Source organism: Monodelphis domestica, chromosome 5, assembly GCF_027887165.1.
Source record: "Monodelphis domestica isolate mMonDom1 chromosome 5, mMonDom1.pri, whole genome shotgun sequence".
NCBI classification, from domain to species: Eukaryota; Metazoa; Chordata; class Mammalia; order Didelphimorphia; family Didelphidae; genus Monodelphis; species Monodelphis domestica.
The window spans coordinates 176,892,079-176,914,009 of record NC_077231.1 but is presented as its reverse complement, the minus strand read 5'-3'; the positions used below and the strand labels follow the sequence as shown (position 1 = coordinate 176,914,009).

Sequence of the window (21,931 nt, the reverse complement as noted above, 5' to 3'; positions counted from 1 at the left end):
TCATAAATAGGCTCACCTCTACCTTTTGAATATTGCTCCTTTTAAGGTTAGGAACTCTCTATTCCAAAATAACTAAAAATCTCTCCTTACTCTGCTTTCCTCAGTACAATTTGTCTCTGTCACTCCTTACTTTGTATTTTACTTGTAAATGTTGAGCATAAAACAAATCTTTGAAATAAAAAAACTGCACATTTAAAATTTTCCATATCTCTATCAACTACATAGTACTTTATACAGAGCACTTGATTAATAAATGTTCATTATTTTGAGAAAATAATCATAGATTTTTTGATGTGGAAGGAACTTTAGAGATGATTTAATCTAACAACTAAATTTCAATTTTATTTTGGAAATTTATTTTGTTAGCTCTTAACTGACAATAAACCAAAAAATCTTAACCTTTATTGTTTTATAGCTTATTAAAAGAAAGGAAGAGAATGTACTTAAAAAATCAACATTGCTTGTTGTATTTTCTCTGAAATTTGTTGAGTTTTTAAGTTGTAGTCACCATATACTTTACTGTTTCAGTTTTGTTTTCTTTACTCTGTATCTTTTCATATAAATCCTTCCCCATCTTTTGTGTTCTTATTCTAATGGTAATAATTAGGATCATAGGGTTATATATTTAGAGTTGGAAGGAGCATTGAAGGTCATGTAGTCGAGCTCTCTCATTTAACAAATGGGAATATTGAGACCAAGAGAATTTATGTAACTTGTCCAAGTTTAAACAGGCAGTAAACATCAGAAATATAATTTGAACCCAGGTCCTCTGACTTGAGAGCTAGCCTTCTTTCCACTACTGTATGCTAATTTAGTCCTTACCTTTTTAGTTTGCTTTAGACTAATTTTGGAATCAATCATAAGTTTAGCTTTTTTTTTAACATGATGATACAATTTTTAATAATTGTTTTCTGACATTTTGCCATCTATGTTCTCTCCTTCCCTCCCATCTCCCCTTTCCAAGATGGCAGGTAATATGATATAGGTTATAGATGTGTTATTATACAATAAATATTTCTGTGTTCATCATGTTATGAAAGAAGACGTATGTTTACACTAAAGGAAAATACATAGGGGAAATAAAGTGAAGAATGGTATGCTTCAGTCTGCACTCTGAGTCTATCAGTTCCTTTTATGATAGTGGATAGACTTTTTTGTCATGAATTCCATGAGGTTGTTCTGGATCCTTGCCTTGCTGATAATATTTGATTTGACCATTTGTCCACTAAGAAAAGTTTAACTCTTTTAAAGAGAAATCTATATAGTAATGTGCACAAGTCTTAAAATGTTTGGGCAGTCCTATCTACAATTATCTAGAAATAAAATTAAATGAAAATATGTAAAATAGTCATAAAATATATTAAAATGTTTCTTCATTGTGGGTTAGTCATTTTTCCATTATATTCAAATATTTATGCCCTGATTTTGGTTTGTCATGGTAAAGATACTGGAGTCATTTGCCAATTTTCTTTCTCCAGCTCATTTTACAGTTAAGGAAACTGAATCAAAAGTGTTTAAATGACTTGCCCATGGTCCCAAAGCTAAGTGTCTGGGCCAGATTTGAACTGAGGAAGATGAGTCTTACTGACTCTAGGTCAAGTACTTTACTGTACCACCTATCTGCTTAAAAATGGTTGTAAATGCACCTTTTCCTTAAAATTTTTGCAAAAAAAATCACTAAGAAATTTTATTATTAAAGATTTGGGGATTTAGAGCTAGAAGGCAACCTAGAGACACAACCTCCTCTTTTTAGAGAGTGGAATTTTGAGAGGTTAAGTATATTGCTTAAGTAATCAACCTGGAATTCATGCTTGTTCCAGAACACTGAAACAGTTTTATTTCTTTCCCAACCATTTCTTTATGTAAATTCTCCATGTTGGAAGGGATATGCTAATGTTTGGGGAAAATATATGCAGAAATATCAAATCTTATCTTTGAGATCTGGAACAATGCTACTTATTCTTAGCATTTATAAATCTTGATAAATTGTCTTGATAAATTGTCTTGATAAATCCATCTTCTTGGGACAACATAATAGAAACTAGGAAAGACCTAGTGATCTATAATTTGTTTTCTTTTGGTTTGTTACAGCTATATATTAATTTTGATAATATAAGTAGAAACATAGACTAAGAGTTCAAGAAATTAATTAGAACACATCTAATACCAAATTGTCCTTCTTAAGGAATACATTTTTATGCCCATAATATCAAGGTAGTTTAAGCTTTATGATCAGATTTTGATTTGTAGAGCTTAGAAAAATTATGGGAACAGAAGATGGGCTTTGCCTGGTGGATTTTTATCCCTAATTTCCCCTTATACTCATGTAGCTTAGCTTAGTCCTTAGTGATATTTTTTTAAATGGATATTCATTTGTTAAAGTCATGAAAGGTTTTTAAGCAACATCAACGACATTTGGAGAAAGAACAAGACTAGTAGTGAAAGTCAGAGGGACTATGTTTACTAAAAATAACTAGTTTTTATATGGCAATTTTATCTAGTGTCTTGGTACATTTTGTTACATATACTACTTAAAATTAGGAAAAATATTGATTTTTACCCTATTCTAATATTTCTCTATCAGTACTGATGACATCTCCTTGACTTCCATTTCTTTTCAACCACAAAGATAGATGCTAGAAATATTTTGGAACACATAAGGCATTTTCTTTTTTTCCTGACCTCCTTAGGAAACAGACTCAACAATTTTATTGCTGGTTCTAAGGGTATACACAGTTTTATAACTCTTTGAAAATGATTTTGGAGGATTTTTAACACCAGTATAGGAAAGAATTGTTTAAAATAAGAAAAAGAATGCTCAGGGAAGTAGGAAGTGTTGCTAATGGTCCTACACCTAGAAAGGACACACTTCTTTGGACATGAATTATATTATTTTGGCAGATCCTCCAAGTACTGTGGATATTCTTTTTAATGTGTTTTCATGATTCTAGCAAAATCGTAATCCATAAAAAAAAAACTTAATTATTGTAGAATTAACTGAATAGGTAAGGGGAGACAAGGTACAAAATTTATGAGCAAAATCATGTTTTATTTTCTATTTTAATTCTGACTCCCCACAGCTACACATGCCAAACTCGGAGAACAATGCCTGAGCAATTTTGATGTCAATGGAATTTAAAATATATCGTTTTTTCTTAACCAGTGTCAAAATTTGCATTTTATTATTCATAATTCTCATTTTATTATTATTGATCTTAGTTATTGATCTGACTTTTCTCCCTTCTTTGCAGATAAGTATGGCAGTATGTATATGATGTTGGAATTGACTGATATTGAATCATTTTGATAAATCTCTTTCCCCCTTTCCTTTTTATTTTTTAACAGATGACTTGCTGATAGTATAGATCTAATGGGAAGTGAAAATAATGTAAAAGTAAATTATTGCTAATTTTTTAAAATGATAAGCTACTTAATAACAAATAAAGTCATAATTTCAGTAAAAGGACTTTCTTTTGCTCTTTGTGCACTCTAGATCTCTCCTGTCTTCTCTGCATTATTTCTATGTTCTTCCAAACATCTTCTCTCAAAACCAGTCTTAAAGGCAAATAAATATATGGAACTGATGCTTTTTCATTGAAATTTCACAATTTTTAAAGCACCACTTTTTTTGTCAGGTACCATATGGAACATTTGGTATTTTGATAAGACACAAACTTTGCTTCTCTTAACGGATTTCTGACCTGGACATATTCACAGAAAATTCTAGTTGGAACATCATGTACAACACAATACTAAAACATATGTGGCCTAAAGAACTGCTTTTAGAAATTTATGGGACATATAGGTGGCATAATGGATAGAGTGTTGGACCCAGAGTCAAGACACATCTTTATGAGTTCAAATCCAGCCTCAGAAGTTACTGGCTTTGTGACAAATCACTTAAGCCTATTGGCTTTAGTTTCTCATCTATAAAATGAGCTGGGGGAGGAATGGAAATCTACTTTAGTAACTTTGCCAAGAAAACCCCAAACAGGTTCACAAAGCATCAGACATAACTGAAAAATGACTGAACAATAGACCATTCTTAATCCTTAAGCAGTGAGGAATTGACCTCTGATATATATTTTCAAATGCTATTTAGGGCAGGAGGGGCAGCTGGGTGGGTCAGTGGATTGAGAACCAGACCCAGAGATGGGAGGTCCAGGGCTCAAATCAGGCCTCACTCATTTCCTGGCTGTGTGACTCTGGGCAAGTCAATGAACCCCCGTTGCCTTGCTCTTCTGCCTTGGAACCAATAAACAGTATTCATTCTATGATGGAAAGAAAGGGTTTAAAAATGGTATTTAGGTTAAAAGAACTGATTTAAAAAATAAGATTATATAAAGGGTTAATGAAAATAATTGCTTACACTCCAAAGTAGATAGTAGAGAATAATTAGTATTTTGTTACACAGAATTTGTGTTTGATAAGTATTTCTTGATTTTTAAATTTTATTAATTTTAAGATTGTAACTGCCATTTTTAGACTGATCATTACAGTTGACATATAACTAAACTTCTGTAATAAGCAATTTGAAGTAGATGGATAAGATTTTTTTAAATTATAAATTCAGCCTTTCAACAAAAGAAACAAATGATAAGGGTCTGCCAGTTATTTTGCTAAAAATGATATAATCCATATGTTCACCTTTCTGTTATAGGTTTGGAAAGAGAAAATTATGAAAGAAAAGGAGAATAAAGATTGTAGTCCTGAGGAAATGGACCATTTGATTTTTCTTGTTTTTGTTAAGTCAGTGGGAATATAATATGCAAGATTAGTGTGTCTGGGATGCTCATGAAGACCTATTAAAAAACAAACACAAAACCTGAGTGCAACTTTTGAGACTAATTATACTTGTAGTTTGAAATGCTAATAAAATAACTGAATCCTTTTATTTATACCCTACATCTTTTATTGTCCTAAAGCTAGTATTGCAACTTGAATGGTCTCACTTGAAAAATGATGTATTATAAAGAGAATGGAATTTGAGCATAGAATTTTAAGTCAGAGAACTCGGTTCAAATCCCAGTTCTACCATGTGAGTTTGAGAAATTAACTATATTTGCCTAGGTCTCAGAGTCTTCACTTATAAAATGACAGGGTTGAAGTTAATTATTTTTATGGTCCCTTCGAACTCTAAAAAACATGATTATACATGTTCATGGTCCTTAGATAATATCCTTTGAGCTATTACAATGGTATTTCTATGTATTGTTAGTATGTGTTGCACTAAATTAATTTTAATTCATCATGCACTTGAGTTGTAGAATAAATTGGGAAATATATTCTATCATCTAATTATATATTTATTGTGTTCTTTTTGATTATTTCTGTTAATAATTTTAAAATCAATTCATATTTATGTTTATGGCAGATTCTTGAATTATTTTTGTTGAGTCAAAATGAATTAATAATTGTTCTTTTATTCTGTAAATTAACCTTCCACCCCTAGAAGCTTATGTAGTTTGGGTTCAGCTTCCACAGGGCAGGTTACTTCTTTTTCAAGATTCTTTAGGCTCAAAATTACCCTGATACTTTTCTACTTGTGTTGACTTATTGAGAGATCAAGTCAGTTTGGTAGGTCAGCTGGGAGACCAAATCTCTTTGAGTCTAGCCCCACATCATGCTGAGCCAAAGAATTCAAACTCAATGGAGACAACCATAACTTCTTATCTTTTTTGAACAAGTTATGGACCTCAATTGGTTGGGACAGTGCAGCATTACAGAGAAGAGAAAATAATAAAAGAAGAGAAAATGATAAAATGATAAAAAAAAAAACCTTGCTTGGTAAGTTTAGAATTTACACTGAACAAAACCACTCAAATTAAGGAGTTAATAAAATCAGTGTCCTATATAATCTCATATATATATATATGTATATATATACATATATATATGTTTTGATGTCACAGTGCCAATAAAACATTATTACTATTATTACTATTAGATGTAACAAAATGTTTGCATTTGTATAAATATACATTTAATTTAGTAGAACTATATAAGCGTTTTTATTTCTAGTATTATACTCCACCAAATGGTTTTAGATTCTTCAGGTCTAAAAGACATATATGTTTCTACATACTCGCATAAATGCATTTATATTATGTTCAGGGATTGTATGGTTTTATACACACATTCGTATCATGTTCAGCCAATTATAGGATTATTATTATTATTATTATTATTATTTGAGACAGAGAAAAATAGAAACAAGTTCTCTCTAGAAGCTTCTCAATCCCTGTGCATTGGAAATACAATTGTTAGTCCTTATGTGAATAAGTGACCCATATGAGGAACTATGGTCAAAGGATATATATGTGTATAAGCATATGTGTGTGTGTATGTGTGTGTGTGTGTGTGCCTTTGTATATGTGTATAGTTTTGCGTATGGCATATATGAAATATCTTTATGACTTCTTAAAACATTCCTAGAACTTATCATCATGTATAATATATTGTTTTAATCATACTTTTGATACATGAACAACAGTTATTCTTTTTACAGCCTTGAATCGAGTACCACACATGACAGGAAAGGTGTTATATACTACTCTCTGTTTCGTGCCATGCAAGGATTAGGAGAATCAATTTATGTCCTTGGCTCACTCCATTACTTGTTCCAAAGGTTAGTAAACATTATGAATGGGTATCACAATTGAATTTTCCATCGATACCTTTATGACACCGAACCATATGTTAGAATGAATAGTTGTAGTTTCTTTACAATGGCCACATAATCCTATTAGTTCTTTGAAGATGTATTATAGATAGGAGAGATAAATACAAAACCACACAGTACTATATTGTCTTCAAATACCTTTGTAGTTCACTCTTTTGAAAGGCTGCTAAAGTCAGCCAGAATTCCTTTGGCTATAAAATGCTGGGCCCCATACAGTGATTTAATTTTTTTGTATGTAATCTTGGTTTATATTGATGTTGTTACAGAAATATATAATCTAGGAATAGTACCAAGTAAATACATATAAATATATCCCAACATCTAGTTTAGAAGAAAAGAGTATCAGAGTGGCCATCAGGACATGTTGAGCTCTGTCATAAACTATTTCTCAATGAGTCACTTCACTTTTCCAATCGTCATTTTGCTCAGCTAAAAATAACTTGGATTGGGTGATATCTGAAGTTTCTTCCCACATTTCATTCTCCCATTAATACATCTACATTTTTTCATACATTTTTATGTATAGATTTTGGGATAATGATAGGGTATATCATTGATAAGAACATCATATATATATATATTTTTTTAAACCCTTACCTTCCATCTTGGAGTCAATACTGTGTATTGGTTCCAAGGCAGAAAAGTGGTAAGGGCTAGGCAATGGGGGTTAAGTGACTTGCCCAGGGTCACCCAGCTGGGAAGTGTCTGAGGCCAGAATTGAACCTAAGAACATCATATTCTTAAGAGAACAATCAATCATGCTATGAGCCACAAACACTAAGTTCAGAACTACATGGGGAGATTTTTCAACATAGGGAGCTCCATGTTTAAATATGAAACAATTCTTGGAATGATAAAATTTATGAAAGCGATCAGTGCTTTCAGATTGTTGTACCAGTCAAAGTGAACACTGAATCACTTATAAAAAAAAAAAAAACCTACTTGAACTATATTGTTTTACATCTTTGAATTCCATTTCTAGTGCAGTTCCTTACATATGGTGGTAGATTTGTTCAGTGGTTTAGTCATGTCTGACTCTTAATGACCTCACGAAGCAGAGCCCACCAATACTGTAGATGGAGTTTTCTTGACAAAGATACTGAAAGGGGTTTCCATTTCCCTCTCTAACATTTTACAGATGAAAAACTGAGGCAAACAGAAATTAAATCGTTTGCCCAGTGTCAAATGACTAGTAAGTGTGCGAGACTGGATGGATCTGAAAACTCAGCTCTTCCTGACTCCAGGCCCAGTGCTCTATCAACTTAGCCATCTAGCTGCTCCTTACATATAACTGCTTTTTGATTCAGTTATCATTTACTAAAATATTCTTCTATAGTTTGGGGGAAATGGCCTATGGATGTTGAAATACTTAAGACAATTTTATATATTACCTTCTATGTCTAAAATGTTTTGCTTTAGTACTTTTTTTTTCCTCTCTAGAAAAAGAAATTGAGAAGACATTTCTTTTCTTTATATTCATGTTGAAAAAGATTCATATTGCTCCCTGAAAGGGCCATACCTATTTTATTGAAACTGGAGTATTTTCTTTCAGTGTATAAAATTCTGCATTGTTGGTGATGAATTTTCTGGTTAATGAGTTCTAATTCTGGACATGGCTATATTATTCCAGTGAATGCTACAATGTACCTAAGCAGCACCCCAGTTAACCAATAGGAAATGTCATAAAATTAGAATTATAGAACCAAGGAGAAAAAAAAAAGGTAACCTAAAACAAACATTATGTCATGAAGAAAAATTAAAAAAAACAAATGATCAAAGAAAGTCTGTGCCATTTGCCTAGTTTTTGTTTTTTTGGCCTAGGTTTTAGATGTTCATATTTTCTTTTGTCACATTAGAAATGATAAATGTTATAGTAAGATTCTACCACTCATAAGTGTATTTTTCCATTGCATAGTTTCTTTTGGGGTAAGATAAAGCAAGGTAGAATAAAAGAAAATGTAGTTCCATTTAAAATATTATTCATTCCTTTTAATTTCTGGAACTGTTTTTTCTAGATTAAATCTCAAAGTGTTATATTGTGAATCTAGAATTACTTTTATATTTACAAAGGCAATAGAAAATTGAGATAATCTTTCTTTTTCAGTAATTATTTTAAATTCTTATATTTAATTTTCTAGTCATTAATTTACTTTTTCTGAATATTTGTAGTAAGGAATTATTCAATAGTTGTTCATGCATAGCAACTGTTATGTATTATGAATAATGTTAGTGATAAAGATTTAAAAATTATTTTTCTATTTGGGAAAAGTGTTTAAGGTTTCTTTTTATTATTTATTTATTTATTGCTTGATTTCTACTTACCAGGATGGCATGCCTTCTCATGTTTAATTGTCATTCTTTTCCAATTTTATTTGACAGTTTGTAGAACATTATTCCCTATTTCATTTGCTTTTACTCCCATAGTATCTTGTCAATATTTAATTGAATTAAGTATAATTATAGCAATCGAATAAGCTTCTGAATATGCTGAAATTTTGGACTTGTATTTTTACAAAACAGATCTAGTTATTAGCACACCTTTTAAGTAATTGTGATCCTGTTTGTATTTCTTTTTAGGAAAATAGTTCTATATTAGTCCTTGATAACTTCATAACTCGTAAATCTTGTAATTCTCTTAAAATGACAAGTGAGAGTTAGTTCCTGGTAACATAATTCAAACACATATTCAGAAATGACTACATGCAATAAGGAAATTTGCTTATGCCACATTCTGCGTTTTTTAAATTAAAACTCGTAAAAGTGCAAAGGAGATATTTTTTAACACGTAGGCTAAATTAATTTTTCTAGAACATTATAATATTCTTGTATTTATCCTGCATTCCTTCATTGCTAGGCTATAACCTTTTCATTTATTTGAATGTGTATTTTTATTTGTTTTTGACATATTTCTATTTAATAGCATATATTTATGTTGTACCTTAGAAACCAACATCATTTTCATCATCATCTTAGTAAATCCTGAAAGACTGGTATGTGAAGCATCATGCTCTCTGACTTTGCTGACATTATATCTCAAATTTTTGCTTTGCTCTCATAATTGTCTTCTTGTCACAATTTATTTCCTGTTTAAGTTGGACATGTTTCTTTAAAGTAAGCTTTGTTCATCATAGTGAATTTAGAATATTAGAGTATTAATTACTAAAACATGTAATCCTTTACAATTTTGTACAAACATTTTTTTCTCATCTCAATTTTTTTTTGCATTTACATTAATATATTGCTTTAAAAATTATTGGCTATACATGAGATTTTTTATCACAATGTCATAGTTTATTTTCTTGTTAATTCATGTTCAAATGGACATTTTTTAAAATTTATGTACTTTGAATACCTTGCCTAGTGCATAGATAATTTTTTTTTTTGTGAGGCTTATTGAGTAAGTCGCAAAGGGAGAATGAAATGTCATTCTTGTTTTTGAAACAAATGTATTTTCTCTTTCAATGATAAATTTAGATTAGATTTTAAGCAAAGTAAATAGCATTATGGTTCACTACAAATAGCTGTATTTATTCAGCTGAAAGAAAAATAATTTTTCATTTCTGTGCTTACTATTAGGTGTCCCTTCAGAGTATTTATTTCATACCATTTTTCTAAGGAATCATTGCTTGAAATAAATTAGGTTCTCCCCTCTGAGCCCTATCTGCAATAGTTCTCAATGCAGATATGTGTAAAAGACAAACATTCAAGATACATGGGCAAGTTCTTGCTGACCTATACAGTAGCTCCATCCTAATAGGTCATATTTTAGCTCCTGTATTTTTGACAAATAGCCTTGCTCTTAAAAAGCCTTGTCCGTGTGCTGAAATCTCTCATGATATATGAGCGTGTCTCACTGATAAATTCTAATGTCAGCCTATGTGTGATGGTGATTCATCAGGTTGTAAAATTTGTGTTCAAGAAGCACATTGAATTTATATGTTTCAAATTCAGAATGCTTTAAAATTAACCCTCTTTTCCTGATCTATTGAAAGAGTAATCAATTATATTCCAGATAATCAGAAATTGCTAAAGTTTAATTATAAGCTCTGGATCTATCAATAATTCAACTCAGCTTAATTCAATAGATATTAAATACTATGTGTAAGTCATTGTCTCAGAAACTGAGAGATAAGGAAAGCAAATGTCCATTAATGATAGCTAAAATAATAGAAATGTTATTCTCAAACTGTTTACAGACCAATGAGATTTTGATTACATGTAGTAGTTTGCTATAACATAAATTAAACAATTCATTATGAGTAGGCACAGAAATAATTACAGCAGAAGCCTCAGAACTTTGTACAGCTCAGCTCTTTGTATCATATACATTTTATGATTTTGAAGATTGTTATTCATAATTCTAGTCCATGTGGCTGTGAAGATACACATATTTTTGATACGTGAAAAAAGCTGAAATGATGTTTTTTCTTGAAGCTAAATTGTGAATTTTCTATGTTAAATGATTAATAATTACTCAGATTTTGGAATATTTATTATTAAAATACAAAAGGTTTTTCACCTAAAAATTATGCCATTTCCATGTTGCTCTAATCATAAAATAACTATGTGCCATCAAATTATTATAATATGTTTTCTTTTGGTGTTGATGTTTTTCATACAAATTATTTAAATTGAACTTTGAATTTTCTTTTGAACATGAGAATGATTTGATTCAATTCACACTTCTTTCATGGATAATTATGTTTAAAAGCAAGTATTTTGGAATAAGAAATGTTTACTACCTATTATCTATATTTTAATTGTAATCTTGCTTTTTTAACACTATCGAATAGCAAAGTATGGCCCATGTTATATTTGATAATATGCCAGATTGCTAAACTTATTGTGTATCTTTATGATATTCAGTCATAATCATAATAAAAATATGTCTTTGAGAAAAAATAACTTTGAAAGTATCTTTATGATATTCAGTCATAATCATAATAAAAATATGTCTTTGAGAAAAAAATAACTTTGGAAAATATCCTGTTAAAATTTGGCAGAATAAAGCTAAAAATCTAAAACTGGGATACAAGCAAAGGGTTAAATCGAACATTTTCTTTTATGTAGGTATTGGATTTGCATTTTCTGGGCCCAATATCTACATCTAATCATCATTCTACTATTAGGGTAAAGGAAAAGAAATAACTGTCACAACATTCTGGATCACAATTCTCTTATGGATTGTTTTCTACATTCAAATTATAAAACACTGCATTGATATTTTAATATCAAAGAAGTACAAAATGCTCTATAAAATATCTTTTTGTGCATGGTGTGTTATTAAATAGCCCATGAAAAGTTTTTCCTCCCAGAATTCAGAATCCCATTGTATCAGAATGGTGTTTTTATAAAATCCGCCGCTAAAATGATTATTTTTGTCAGATATCTCTCAGAAATTGTTTTTATTTAGAAACAAAAACAAGACAAAAGCAATTGATTTTAATCCAAAATGTATTTTTCCTCATAAAAAAGTTTCACATACTCACTGTGTCTACTCTACATAATTTGTCCATTTTGCTATACCACGTGCCAATTCAAGTTTATTTGGTCACTGCAAAAACTCGTGGCTAATATGTGTAATGCAACACAGGAGGAGGTATTGCTCAGTTCAACTACTCTTACATACTTAAAAAAAATACAGAAAATGTTCTCGTTCACTGGAACTGTTTTCCAGACAGAAAAGCCAAATGAAAGTTCTATAAAATGAAGTTATTTTATTTGGTTGCCACAGTACCCTTTGAAGCCATTTAATTAAAATACCTTTTTAAAATGCTGAACTCATACATGTTTCCACTTATCAGCAGCAGCACTGATGAAGTCTAGACTTCTTTCTAAAGAATAACATTTCTGTTTTTTTTTTTTAGTTAGCACAGCTATAGTCTTGTGCTTTTCTTCACAGAAAGTTTTTTATCACCATTTTTTTTTAGGAAATATTTGTTGGCACACCTATGACAGTTGCTTTTACTTCAAGTGCTGTGCTTTTCTCTTTTCTTGAATCCCAAAGGCTGATAAGCGGAGGATAAAGCTCACTGAATGCAAAGGTTGGCTTCTGTAGGTAATTCCGTACATAGCTGTGTCCAGCATCACAGTTCATCTCCTGAGAGATGCAGCTGAAAAGACATATCACACTGATTACCCCCAGAAGACCTCCTAGGCAGGCAATGAATGCTGTCACATTATTTTTTTCATAACCTTTCAGGTCAAGATCCAATCCTTTCGTAGTGACATTAATACATTGTTTTTTATTTTGCTGGTAGATAGTGGGGATATCAATGCAAATTTTATATTCAGTCGACGGATTCAGATGTGTGAGATTATACACCTTGACATCAGACGGTATTCGAGCACTTTGGGCAGCATAAGAGTTTTCAGTTTTAACAAAAGCAGTCCATTTAACGCTGGATTTAAGAATTTTAGAATTTGCTTTCCAAGATACCAAAACTGAATTAGATTGAATATCTTTTATCTTAATATTCAAAGATCCATTATTATCCTGGGGGAAAGAACCATCAACTTTGATCATAATTGACTTTAAATCAGCACCAACTAGGTTAGTTGCTATGCACGTATATAAACCACCATCCTTTGGGGTTATATCACTTATCTCTAACGTACCTTCAGAATGGACATAAAACTTTTCAGAAAGAGTATTAGGCAAGAGCTTGTGGCCTGATGGAGTGATCCAATATATTTCAGGCTCTGGCTCTGCGGTAGCTCTACAGTGTAGTGAAACATAGCTCCCAGCTTCTAAATCCAGATTAGAAGGAAAACTTTCAGGGGCAATCAGAGGGAGACAGATTTCCATCATTTCCCTGAAATGTATTTGCCGAACATTCTGACCCTGAAATTCAGGAGGGTCCACACAAAGCAGTGAGTCAGGCTCCATCAATCGAATGTTGGTTTTGTTCATATTGATCCAGCGGATAACACAGTCACACCTGATTGGATTGCTGTGTATGCTGATTTCTTTGAGGTTAGGCAGGGACTCAACGGTTCCATGGTACAGGGCACTGAGGGCATTACTGTTGAGCATGAGTGATTCAAGTTTGGGAAGTCTGTAGAATGCATTTGGATGGATGTATGATAATCTAGGGTTGTTAGTAGCTTCTATTTTTCTTAGATCTGGCAAATTGTCAATAGCAAGACTATCTATAGATATCAATTCAGGCATATTATTTATTCCCAACTCTTTTAGATGTAACATGTTACTAAAATCTCCTCTTCGTATTCTATTAATAGGATTCTTATTTAGATCCAAAAATTTGAGGTTAATTACCTTTTGAAGAGCCTCATGTGGCACTTTAACAAATCTGTTGTCATAGAACGAGATGCTTTCTAAATTGTCCAGACCAACCAATGCATTATCTGGTATTTCGGTAAGGTTTATGCTGGCTATAACCAGACTGCGCAGATTGATAAGTGGCTTAAAGTTCATATCTTTGATTCTGATGATTGGATTTTCTCCAATCATCAGAATTTCTAGATTTGGAATAGCTTCAAACCACTTACTGTTGATCATCTGCAATTTATTTGAATTGAGATGAAGCCGGAGAAGATTATGTAGACCAATAAAGGCTCCTGGTGAAATGGTAGAAAGCAAGTTATGATTAATATAGAGTTCTTGTAAATTGTTTAGCCTGGACAGACATTTTTCAGGCAGCTCAGTTAGTTTGTTTTCTTCCAGGTAGATGGAAAGAAGCTGAGGCATCTTTCTTACATTGATATTAGTGACCGAAGATAAGTTGTTTTGTGATAAGTCCAGGCCAGTAAGGTTCACTGGAAAGTTTACTGTGTTTTCAATTTTTGCAATATTGTTGGTCTGCAGCAGTAGGATCTGTGTGTCAGCAGGCAATCTGTCTGGGAAATTAAAAAGGCCTAAATCATTACAATCCACTGTAAGAGCCTCCATATAAATGGATCTGGGTGTAAACCAAGGTCTGATTTCACATGTACATGATGGTGGACAATCCACTTTTTTATCTATACCTTGTACCAATGCAGTGAGAGCTAGGCCAAGTAGCACCTGAATTTTGAGTGGCATGTCCTTCATCTTAGCTCTCAGTCTTCAGAAGTACAATGGACTTTTAATCATTCCACAGCAGCTGCTGTTAAGTTCATTAAGATCTGATTGAGAAAAAAAATGCTTGCATTTGTCAAATGATAAGCAACAAAGAAATATAACGTTTGTCTTCCTGGAAATAACTGTCAAAGCTGCAATTGCATTGTCCAAAAATTCCATACATATTGAAGAAAAGAAGGTCACAATTGCCTTGATGACACAAAACTGATAAGCTTTGTGAAGATGGAGTATGTATAGATGGTCACTGGAGATTAAGCAATTCATTTATTTAGGAGTAATAATTTCGTATCCCATGCTTGATTAGGGTCTGCAATAATATCAGCATGACCTACAATTTAAACAAAAGAAATAATTAGTATTAAGAAGGTATAGCAGATTTGTAATTAATTTAGGCATCATTGAAAATTATCATCATTATTATTTTAGAGAATTTTACTCCAAGCTTGACACTGATACTTTGTGGCTTTTGATGCCATTTTTTTTCTCTCTTTGCAACTCACCTAGTTCTTGGTTTCCATTACTTTTATTGTACTTCTACATTCTGGTTTCTAGAGACATTGTGGTGGAGCAAAAAAATCTTAGATTTGATGCCAGGTTATGCTTCAGAATCTTAGCATTAATAATTATTACCTATGTTACTCTGAACAAGTCCTCATTTCCTAAGCCTCAGTTTTCTTATCTATTAAATGGATATTATAATAATAGTCATAGTACCTGTCTTGTGTTGTTTTTTGTTGTGAAGAAAAATCAAAATAATTTCTAATCAAATATTGAAATGAGTTATTATTATTTGTTTATTTATCTTATGTTCATTACTAGACTCATATTTTTTGAAAGTAGGCACTATAAAGAAAAATTAACTTTTTCTTTTGCCATTCTCAGGAGTCACAACATAAAGTCAGGAGTTTTTGCACATAATCTACATTTAATATTGAAAAGGCAGACTGGCATAATGGATAAAGGATCACTTTAAAAGTCAGGAAGACATGAGCTATGGTCTTCTCACTAACACCTACTACCCATACTACCTCTGTGACCATGGGCAACTCATTTTACCTCTCAGGGACTCAAATCATTGTGAATATAAACATTTTTTTTTCTCTTCGTAGAGTAAATTTCAGTGCCAGAGTTTTCTGCCCAGATAAAATAAAAAAATCAAATTCTACATATATGTATAGTATATATGCACTAATGAATATACATACACACATCTGTGTGTATTTATTTATATATGGAGAGAGACAAGCATACTCTAAATATTGACTAAATGTTTGTTAAATTATTAGGTACACAGGATCACACATACTAGCTTATTAGACCTGAAGTTTGGACAAATGAGTCTTTGAATTTTTAGCATTTCAAAGATACTAAGTATTCTAAAATTCACAACATTATTTTTTCTGTTGTATATGGTTTTTATAATTCCCTTCAATGAATTTGCCTTACCATGAAAGGAAAAAATAATAAAATGCTAAATATAACTCTTTTTGAAATGTTTACATTTCATTTATCAGTTACAGTGAAATCGACATTTTTACTATTCCTTACACGTAGACTTTCCATCTCATGTCACTGTGCCTTTGTGCCTTCTGCCCTCTATCCCCCTAATACATTCCCTTTCCCACCTCCAACTTTTAGAATAAACAGGTTGATCAAGCATCATCACCTATATAAGGCCCATCTTTGTTTTCCAGCTCATAGTGCTTCCTCTCCACTGAAATAGCCTCATAGTTTCTGTGTATATATTTTCTATACTTATATGTATATATGTTGCCTATATAAGAGAATGCTTATTTCTTGAGGGCATAACTACTTTATTTTATCTATGTAATCACACTATCTAAATAAGTACACACACTAGATTCTTAATAAATTCTGGATTGTCATTTTATTTTCTAAAGTAATCAACATCAACAATTCTTTAACTCTTTCAATAGAAAGCACAAAGTACAGTGCTTGGAACATAGTGAAAGTTAATACGTGCCACTTTACTAACTTTAATTAAATAATTGTTTTAACTCAACTTGCCAAATTGTGATACTATTTTCTGAAGAGATGCTGGAGTTGTTCTGAGTCATATTTATTTAGTATATAAGCAAAATTGATCTTCAATGGCCTTTTCTATTGTTATAGTTCTTGCCATAGCTCTACTTCAAGAAGATTTATATCGTGAAATAGTTCAAATTACAGCTAATATTTATGTAGCAGTTTTTATGTTGGTAAGGGTTTTCTAGGTTGGCTAGATTGGGTCATTAGATCATCATAACTACCCTCTACTACTATCATTGCCATTTATAAGGTAGAGGCTTATTAAGTCACTTGAATTTGACTTCCTAATTCTAATTTTTGATTTCTACTACACCACATGCCACTGACCATTTCATCCCCTCCCAGATATTTAAGTTCCACCTTTATGGACATGATTTCCACCTTGGTTTAATTTAATTTAATACAATAAATGCTGACCTCTCTTCTGAACTCCAGAGCCAATCTCTACTACTGCTACTTCAAATTAGTAACATATAGTTCATCTGAAACTTTAGAAAATCTCAATTTTCATATACCACTTGCTACATTCAATCATCTCAATAATTACTACCTGGTTGCTGAAACCCTGCCCAAACTTATACTGCCACCCCCTTGCCTTTTCTTCCATACCTCACATAACATTTCTAAGACACAGACATCATTTAATAATGCCTGCCATCCCTATTTGTGCAATTGTCTTTTTCTCTGCTGGATTCCAATTTCTATCCAGCTTCTGTAGTGTCTAGCACAATTCTGTGTACACCATAGCTACTTAAAGTTTATTGATTTATTTGACTTGTTTTCAATGGCATACAAAGTACAAATTTAGAATAACTTCTAATGGTTTTTATCTAAAATGATTATATTCTCTTAGTTATTAACAATGAAAACATTCCTTTATTATGTAAATAAAAATTAGTGATATGGTACTTCTTTAGAGGAATGCTCATATCTTTCTAGCAGAAACATGAGTAATCTGACACATAACTGTAATTTCCATAGATACCATGTTGAGAAACACAATTTTTTGAGGCATACTATTTTCAATCAGTCATACTGCTAGCAATTTTTGCTTCATATAAACAAATTCCAGATCATCATTGTAGTAATGATGAGCTATTTTCACGTCAAAGTCAGTCTTGAAAACAATGATCTAAAGCAATCAGCATTTTACTCTATGCTTCTTTTCCTGAAAACATTGTGATTATGTAAGATTACATAATTTTGATATTTCTATTGATAACTATATTTCAAGATGTAGCTAACAGACAAAAATGCTGTGTATCAATAAGAATATATATCTTATATCTATGCCTTTGTTTCTAGAAATAGGTAGATAAATAGATGGATAGGAGTCTTTATTGAGCTTTTACAGGGTGCTAAATTCTGGGAGTACAAATTAAAATAAGCAAGAACATCCTTGACTGCAAAGAAACTCGGGTACCTATAGAGAAAAGTGGAATCTATTTAAATTCCTTAAGAATGAAAGGGGATTCTGGGGGGAGGAATGGGTACTTCAAGTGGCTTGAAACTATCAGGAAGTAGTTTGTGTAAGATTTAGGCTTTTAAGATAAAGCAAACATGGTCCTGTAAGAGCCAAGGCACCTAGGGGTAAAGTCCAGGATTCCATTAGGGAAGAGATAGTCAAAGCAATGTTGGCGTCAGTGGTGTGGAACAAAAAGCCAGATCTAGGTTTAATTCTTGCTCCACCATTAATCACTAGCTCTAAACTTTTAACTGGATATGCAATTTCATAGGCATAGGCTCCTCCCAGGAGGGTAAGAGATTTTCCCTTTCTCCTGATCTGCAGTTGTTCTTAGAGGGTAACCGGAGTATGAGTGACTTGTCTTGCATCATAGAAAGAGTCAAGTCTTGAACCTAGTTATTCCTGGCTTGTCTAAGCCTTGCCTTTCTTTCCATTAAGTCTTGCTGCATTTCTGCAAAGATTTAAATTCTAAAAAGTCTGAACTACTATTGTTTTTTGTTGGGCAGTTAAATGGCATATTGGCTAGTGTGCTAACCCTGGAGTCTGGAGGACATGAATCCTTAGGCACATCCAAGATGTGTAATCCTGGGAAATCAATTAATTTTGTTTATTTAGTTTTCTCATCCATTAAATGAGCTAAAGAAGGAAATGAAAATCCATTCTAGTATTTTTACCAAGAAAATCCTAAATGAGGTCATGAAGAATTGGACATAACTAATCAACAAAACAAGAACAACAATATGGCTGAACTAGCATTAGATTTCCCCATTTTCCTTTGTTAGCTGTCACTGAGGTCTTTCTTATCAAATGGAGTAACTAATGAGTTCCAGATAATTGCTGTATTAGACTTTCAAAAATGTAATATTGAATTATAATTGTTAAAGTCCAGGAATAAAGACTATTGAGATTCCTTGGCCACTTTCATTATCTCCTTGGCTTGACTTTGGATCTTGTGCCAAATAATGCTTGATAACCTTATTAAAGTTTCACATATTACCTTTACTTGTTTTAAATCATTGAAATGTCCATCTTATTAGTGTACAACTGAAGGGACTCTACATTTATTTTTAAAAATATTTCCTGTCTTAGTGTCAGACACACACACCCCCCCCACACACACACCCACACACACACCCACACACACACACACACACATATATATATATATATATATATATATATATATATATATATATTCTCAGATTTCCACAATTCATTTGTACCAATTATATATACAGAATACATTCATTTGCATTAAATTACTAAAATCTAAGTTACCCTATGGAGAAAAAAAATTAAGAAACCATCTAGCACTTAGCATTGTGCCTGGCACATAGTCAATGCTTACTAAATATTTATGGATTAATTGATTTTGATTCAGAAATGCATTTTATGACAATAGTTAGGAATAACGAGGAAAAATAAATCTGAAATACATTCTAATCAATTGATCAAAAAGAAAAAAGAAAACCTTGATTTTAAGGGGAAAACACTAGTCTTAGAGAAGGGGAAACAAGTCTCTGAAAGTTTCACTTCACCATACTGTTGAAGGACTAATAAATGACTAGTTTTAGTATAAGGGAGAGTCCTATGTGTGTATTCAGAAGATCTGGGTTCAAGTCATCCCTGCTAGTTTTATGACCATGGGGAAACAACTTCTCTTCTTTGTACTTAAATTTCTTTAATTGTTAAAATAAAAGCAGATACAGAACCATAGACTTAGAGATGAAACAGAGATCATGTAGTAAAACTTCTACATTTTTTAGAAGAGGAAACTAAGGCCCAGAGAGGTTAAGAGTCTCACTTTAGGGTTCAGACATAGTAGTAATAGTCAGAAGAAATATTTGATTTCTCTGATTCCAATTTCTTTTACACAACAAAAGGTTCCTTTCATTTACATAAGACACACAAACATATATGAAATAATTAACATATATTGAAAATATAATAGATTTAGGATTTAATTAAGAGGTTTAGTGACAAGAGGAAAATTCTGCCTGACTAACTTGGAGGCCTAGGTAGAATATTGAGCAAGTGCTTGAGAGGAATTCAGAGATCTGAGGAGTTGGGAATTCTGTTGAGCCTAATCACTGCTGGTTGGTCTTCCTGCTCAGAGAGAAGGCTGGAAAGCTGGCCTCTTGGGAATTCCTTGAACCATGTTTGACATTTTGGAGAGGAGAGAAAGTTGGAGGTTTGGGAAGAGCTTGAGAAGGAATAGCAACAGTTGAGAAGAAAAAAGATGTGTTACCCCGCGTGTGGCTATGGAGTGCAGACAGGGTTTGAGGCCTTACAGGCTGAGAAACTGACCAAGCAGAGAAATCTGCAAGGCCCAGAGTTGAACAACCACAAGGAGGCAGATAATTTTAATTTATACAAGGTTAATAATTATTAGAAATAGGTTTATTTAGTTGGAAATTGGGTTTAAGGTTGATTTAAGGAGAGAGAGCAGGCCTGGGAATAGGCAGAAGCTTTCTTTGTGAGAAGCCTTGAGTGGGGAGTGGGTTAAGAGAGAAACCCTTTAGAATTAGGGAAGTCATCCTATAAAGCTTTTTATCTTTCCTTTGAACCTTTTCAACCTCATTAAAAAGATGTTTGTTTGTTTGTTTCTAAATCTGTCTTCCAGCCATTCACTCTGGCCAAAAGTAGTTACACCAAGCTCAAACCACCTCAGCTTCAACTGACAGCTGACTGTCCCTTACCAACAAACTACTTATCAAAGTCTAAAAATACTGGATTACAAAATATACTTCCCACATACATTACTTCCCTTGATCCTCACAACAACCCAATTAAGTTAGCTGATTACAGATATTAACCTTTTTTTACATTTTCGTCATGCAAATTGCCAATGGTCACATAGCTAGTCAATGATGGAGGCAGAATTGAAACTCATGTCTCTAGATTTTAGAGACCTCCTTACTTTTTCCACTTCACTATGCTGCCTTTAGTAAAATGAGGTAACTGCCCTAGATAGCACAAGGTTTTTTGCAGCTCTTATTCTATCACCATAATTTATCAGGCTGAGAAACTATTACATTCGCCTTCAAGGGACACAAATAAAAAAAAAAGCATAAACAAAGGATAGATCGCTTTTTGCATTTGTTTGGCAAATGTTTTTCTATCTGTTAATTGTATCTGGCAATTCTAATAGACAATTTTTTCCTTTTTTTTCTTTGATTGTTTGATATCTTTTTCATTGAAACAGCTCTAAGCCATTGATGACTGACTGGATAAGGTTAATTTCCCTTTAGCCTTTTTGGAGAAATGTCCAGTATAGAAAGCATGATTGAAAATACACTAAGCTACTTTGAAATTTAGCATTATTTCTTGTAATATTGATTGCTTTATGGTTCCCTGGCAAGATTAATAATCTCTATCACCAATGAAATATTTGGAAGGAGTCAACTTCACCAATACTAAGAAAGTCATTATTTTTCTTCTTACTGGAATTTCAGATTCCCTCTATATTATAAGGTATGTTTTATAGTTCTTTGGTGTTATACAAATAACTTTACATTCATTCATATATATTTTTTATGGATGACAACTTGGACTTTAAACTATTTCTAATGTTAAATATGCTTTGGTATTATTTTTATCTTTTTTAGATTTTACTTGCTTTTTAAACTACCAAATCTCTATCACTTATATT

The 21,931-nt window shown here is 32.1% G+C and overlaps 1 protein-coding gene and 1 long non-coding RNA gene across 6 annotated transcripts in view; one reads left to right on the top strand and one right to left on the bottom strand.

Moving 5' to 3' along the window:
* LOC130454578 (uncharacterized) overlaps positions 1 to 21,931 on the top strand; it is a 122,599-nt gene that overhangs the window by 14,007 nt on the left and 86,661 nt on the right. For 3 of the 5 annotated variants that reach the window (XR_008912248.1, XR_008912246.1, XR_008912249.1), the window contains exons 2-3: positions 6,509 to 6,628; positions 21,485 to 21,753. This is a non-coding gene — a long non-coding RNA (uncharacterized LOC130454578). The remainder of the gene's footprint in view (positions 1 to 6,508; positions 6,629 to 21,484; positions 21,754 to 21,931) is intronic. The other 2 variants (XR_008912247.1, XR_008912250.1) reach the window with 1 other exon arrangement.
* The window catches only part of LRRN3 (leucine rich repeat neuronal 3), a 58,949-nt gene continuing 49,088 nt past the window's right edge, over positions 12,071 to 21,931 (bottom strand). The window contains exon 2 of the mRNA XM_001363376.4: positions 12,071 to 15,093. Within this exon, the coding sequence (XP_001363413.2) occupies positions 12,609 to 14,735 (2,127 nt within the window). The 5' untranslated portion in view covers positions 14,736 to 15,093 and the 3' untranslated portion in view covers positions 12,071 to 12,608. The remainder of the gene's footprint in view (positions 15,094 to 21,931) is intronic.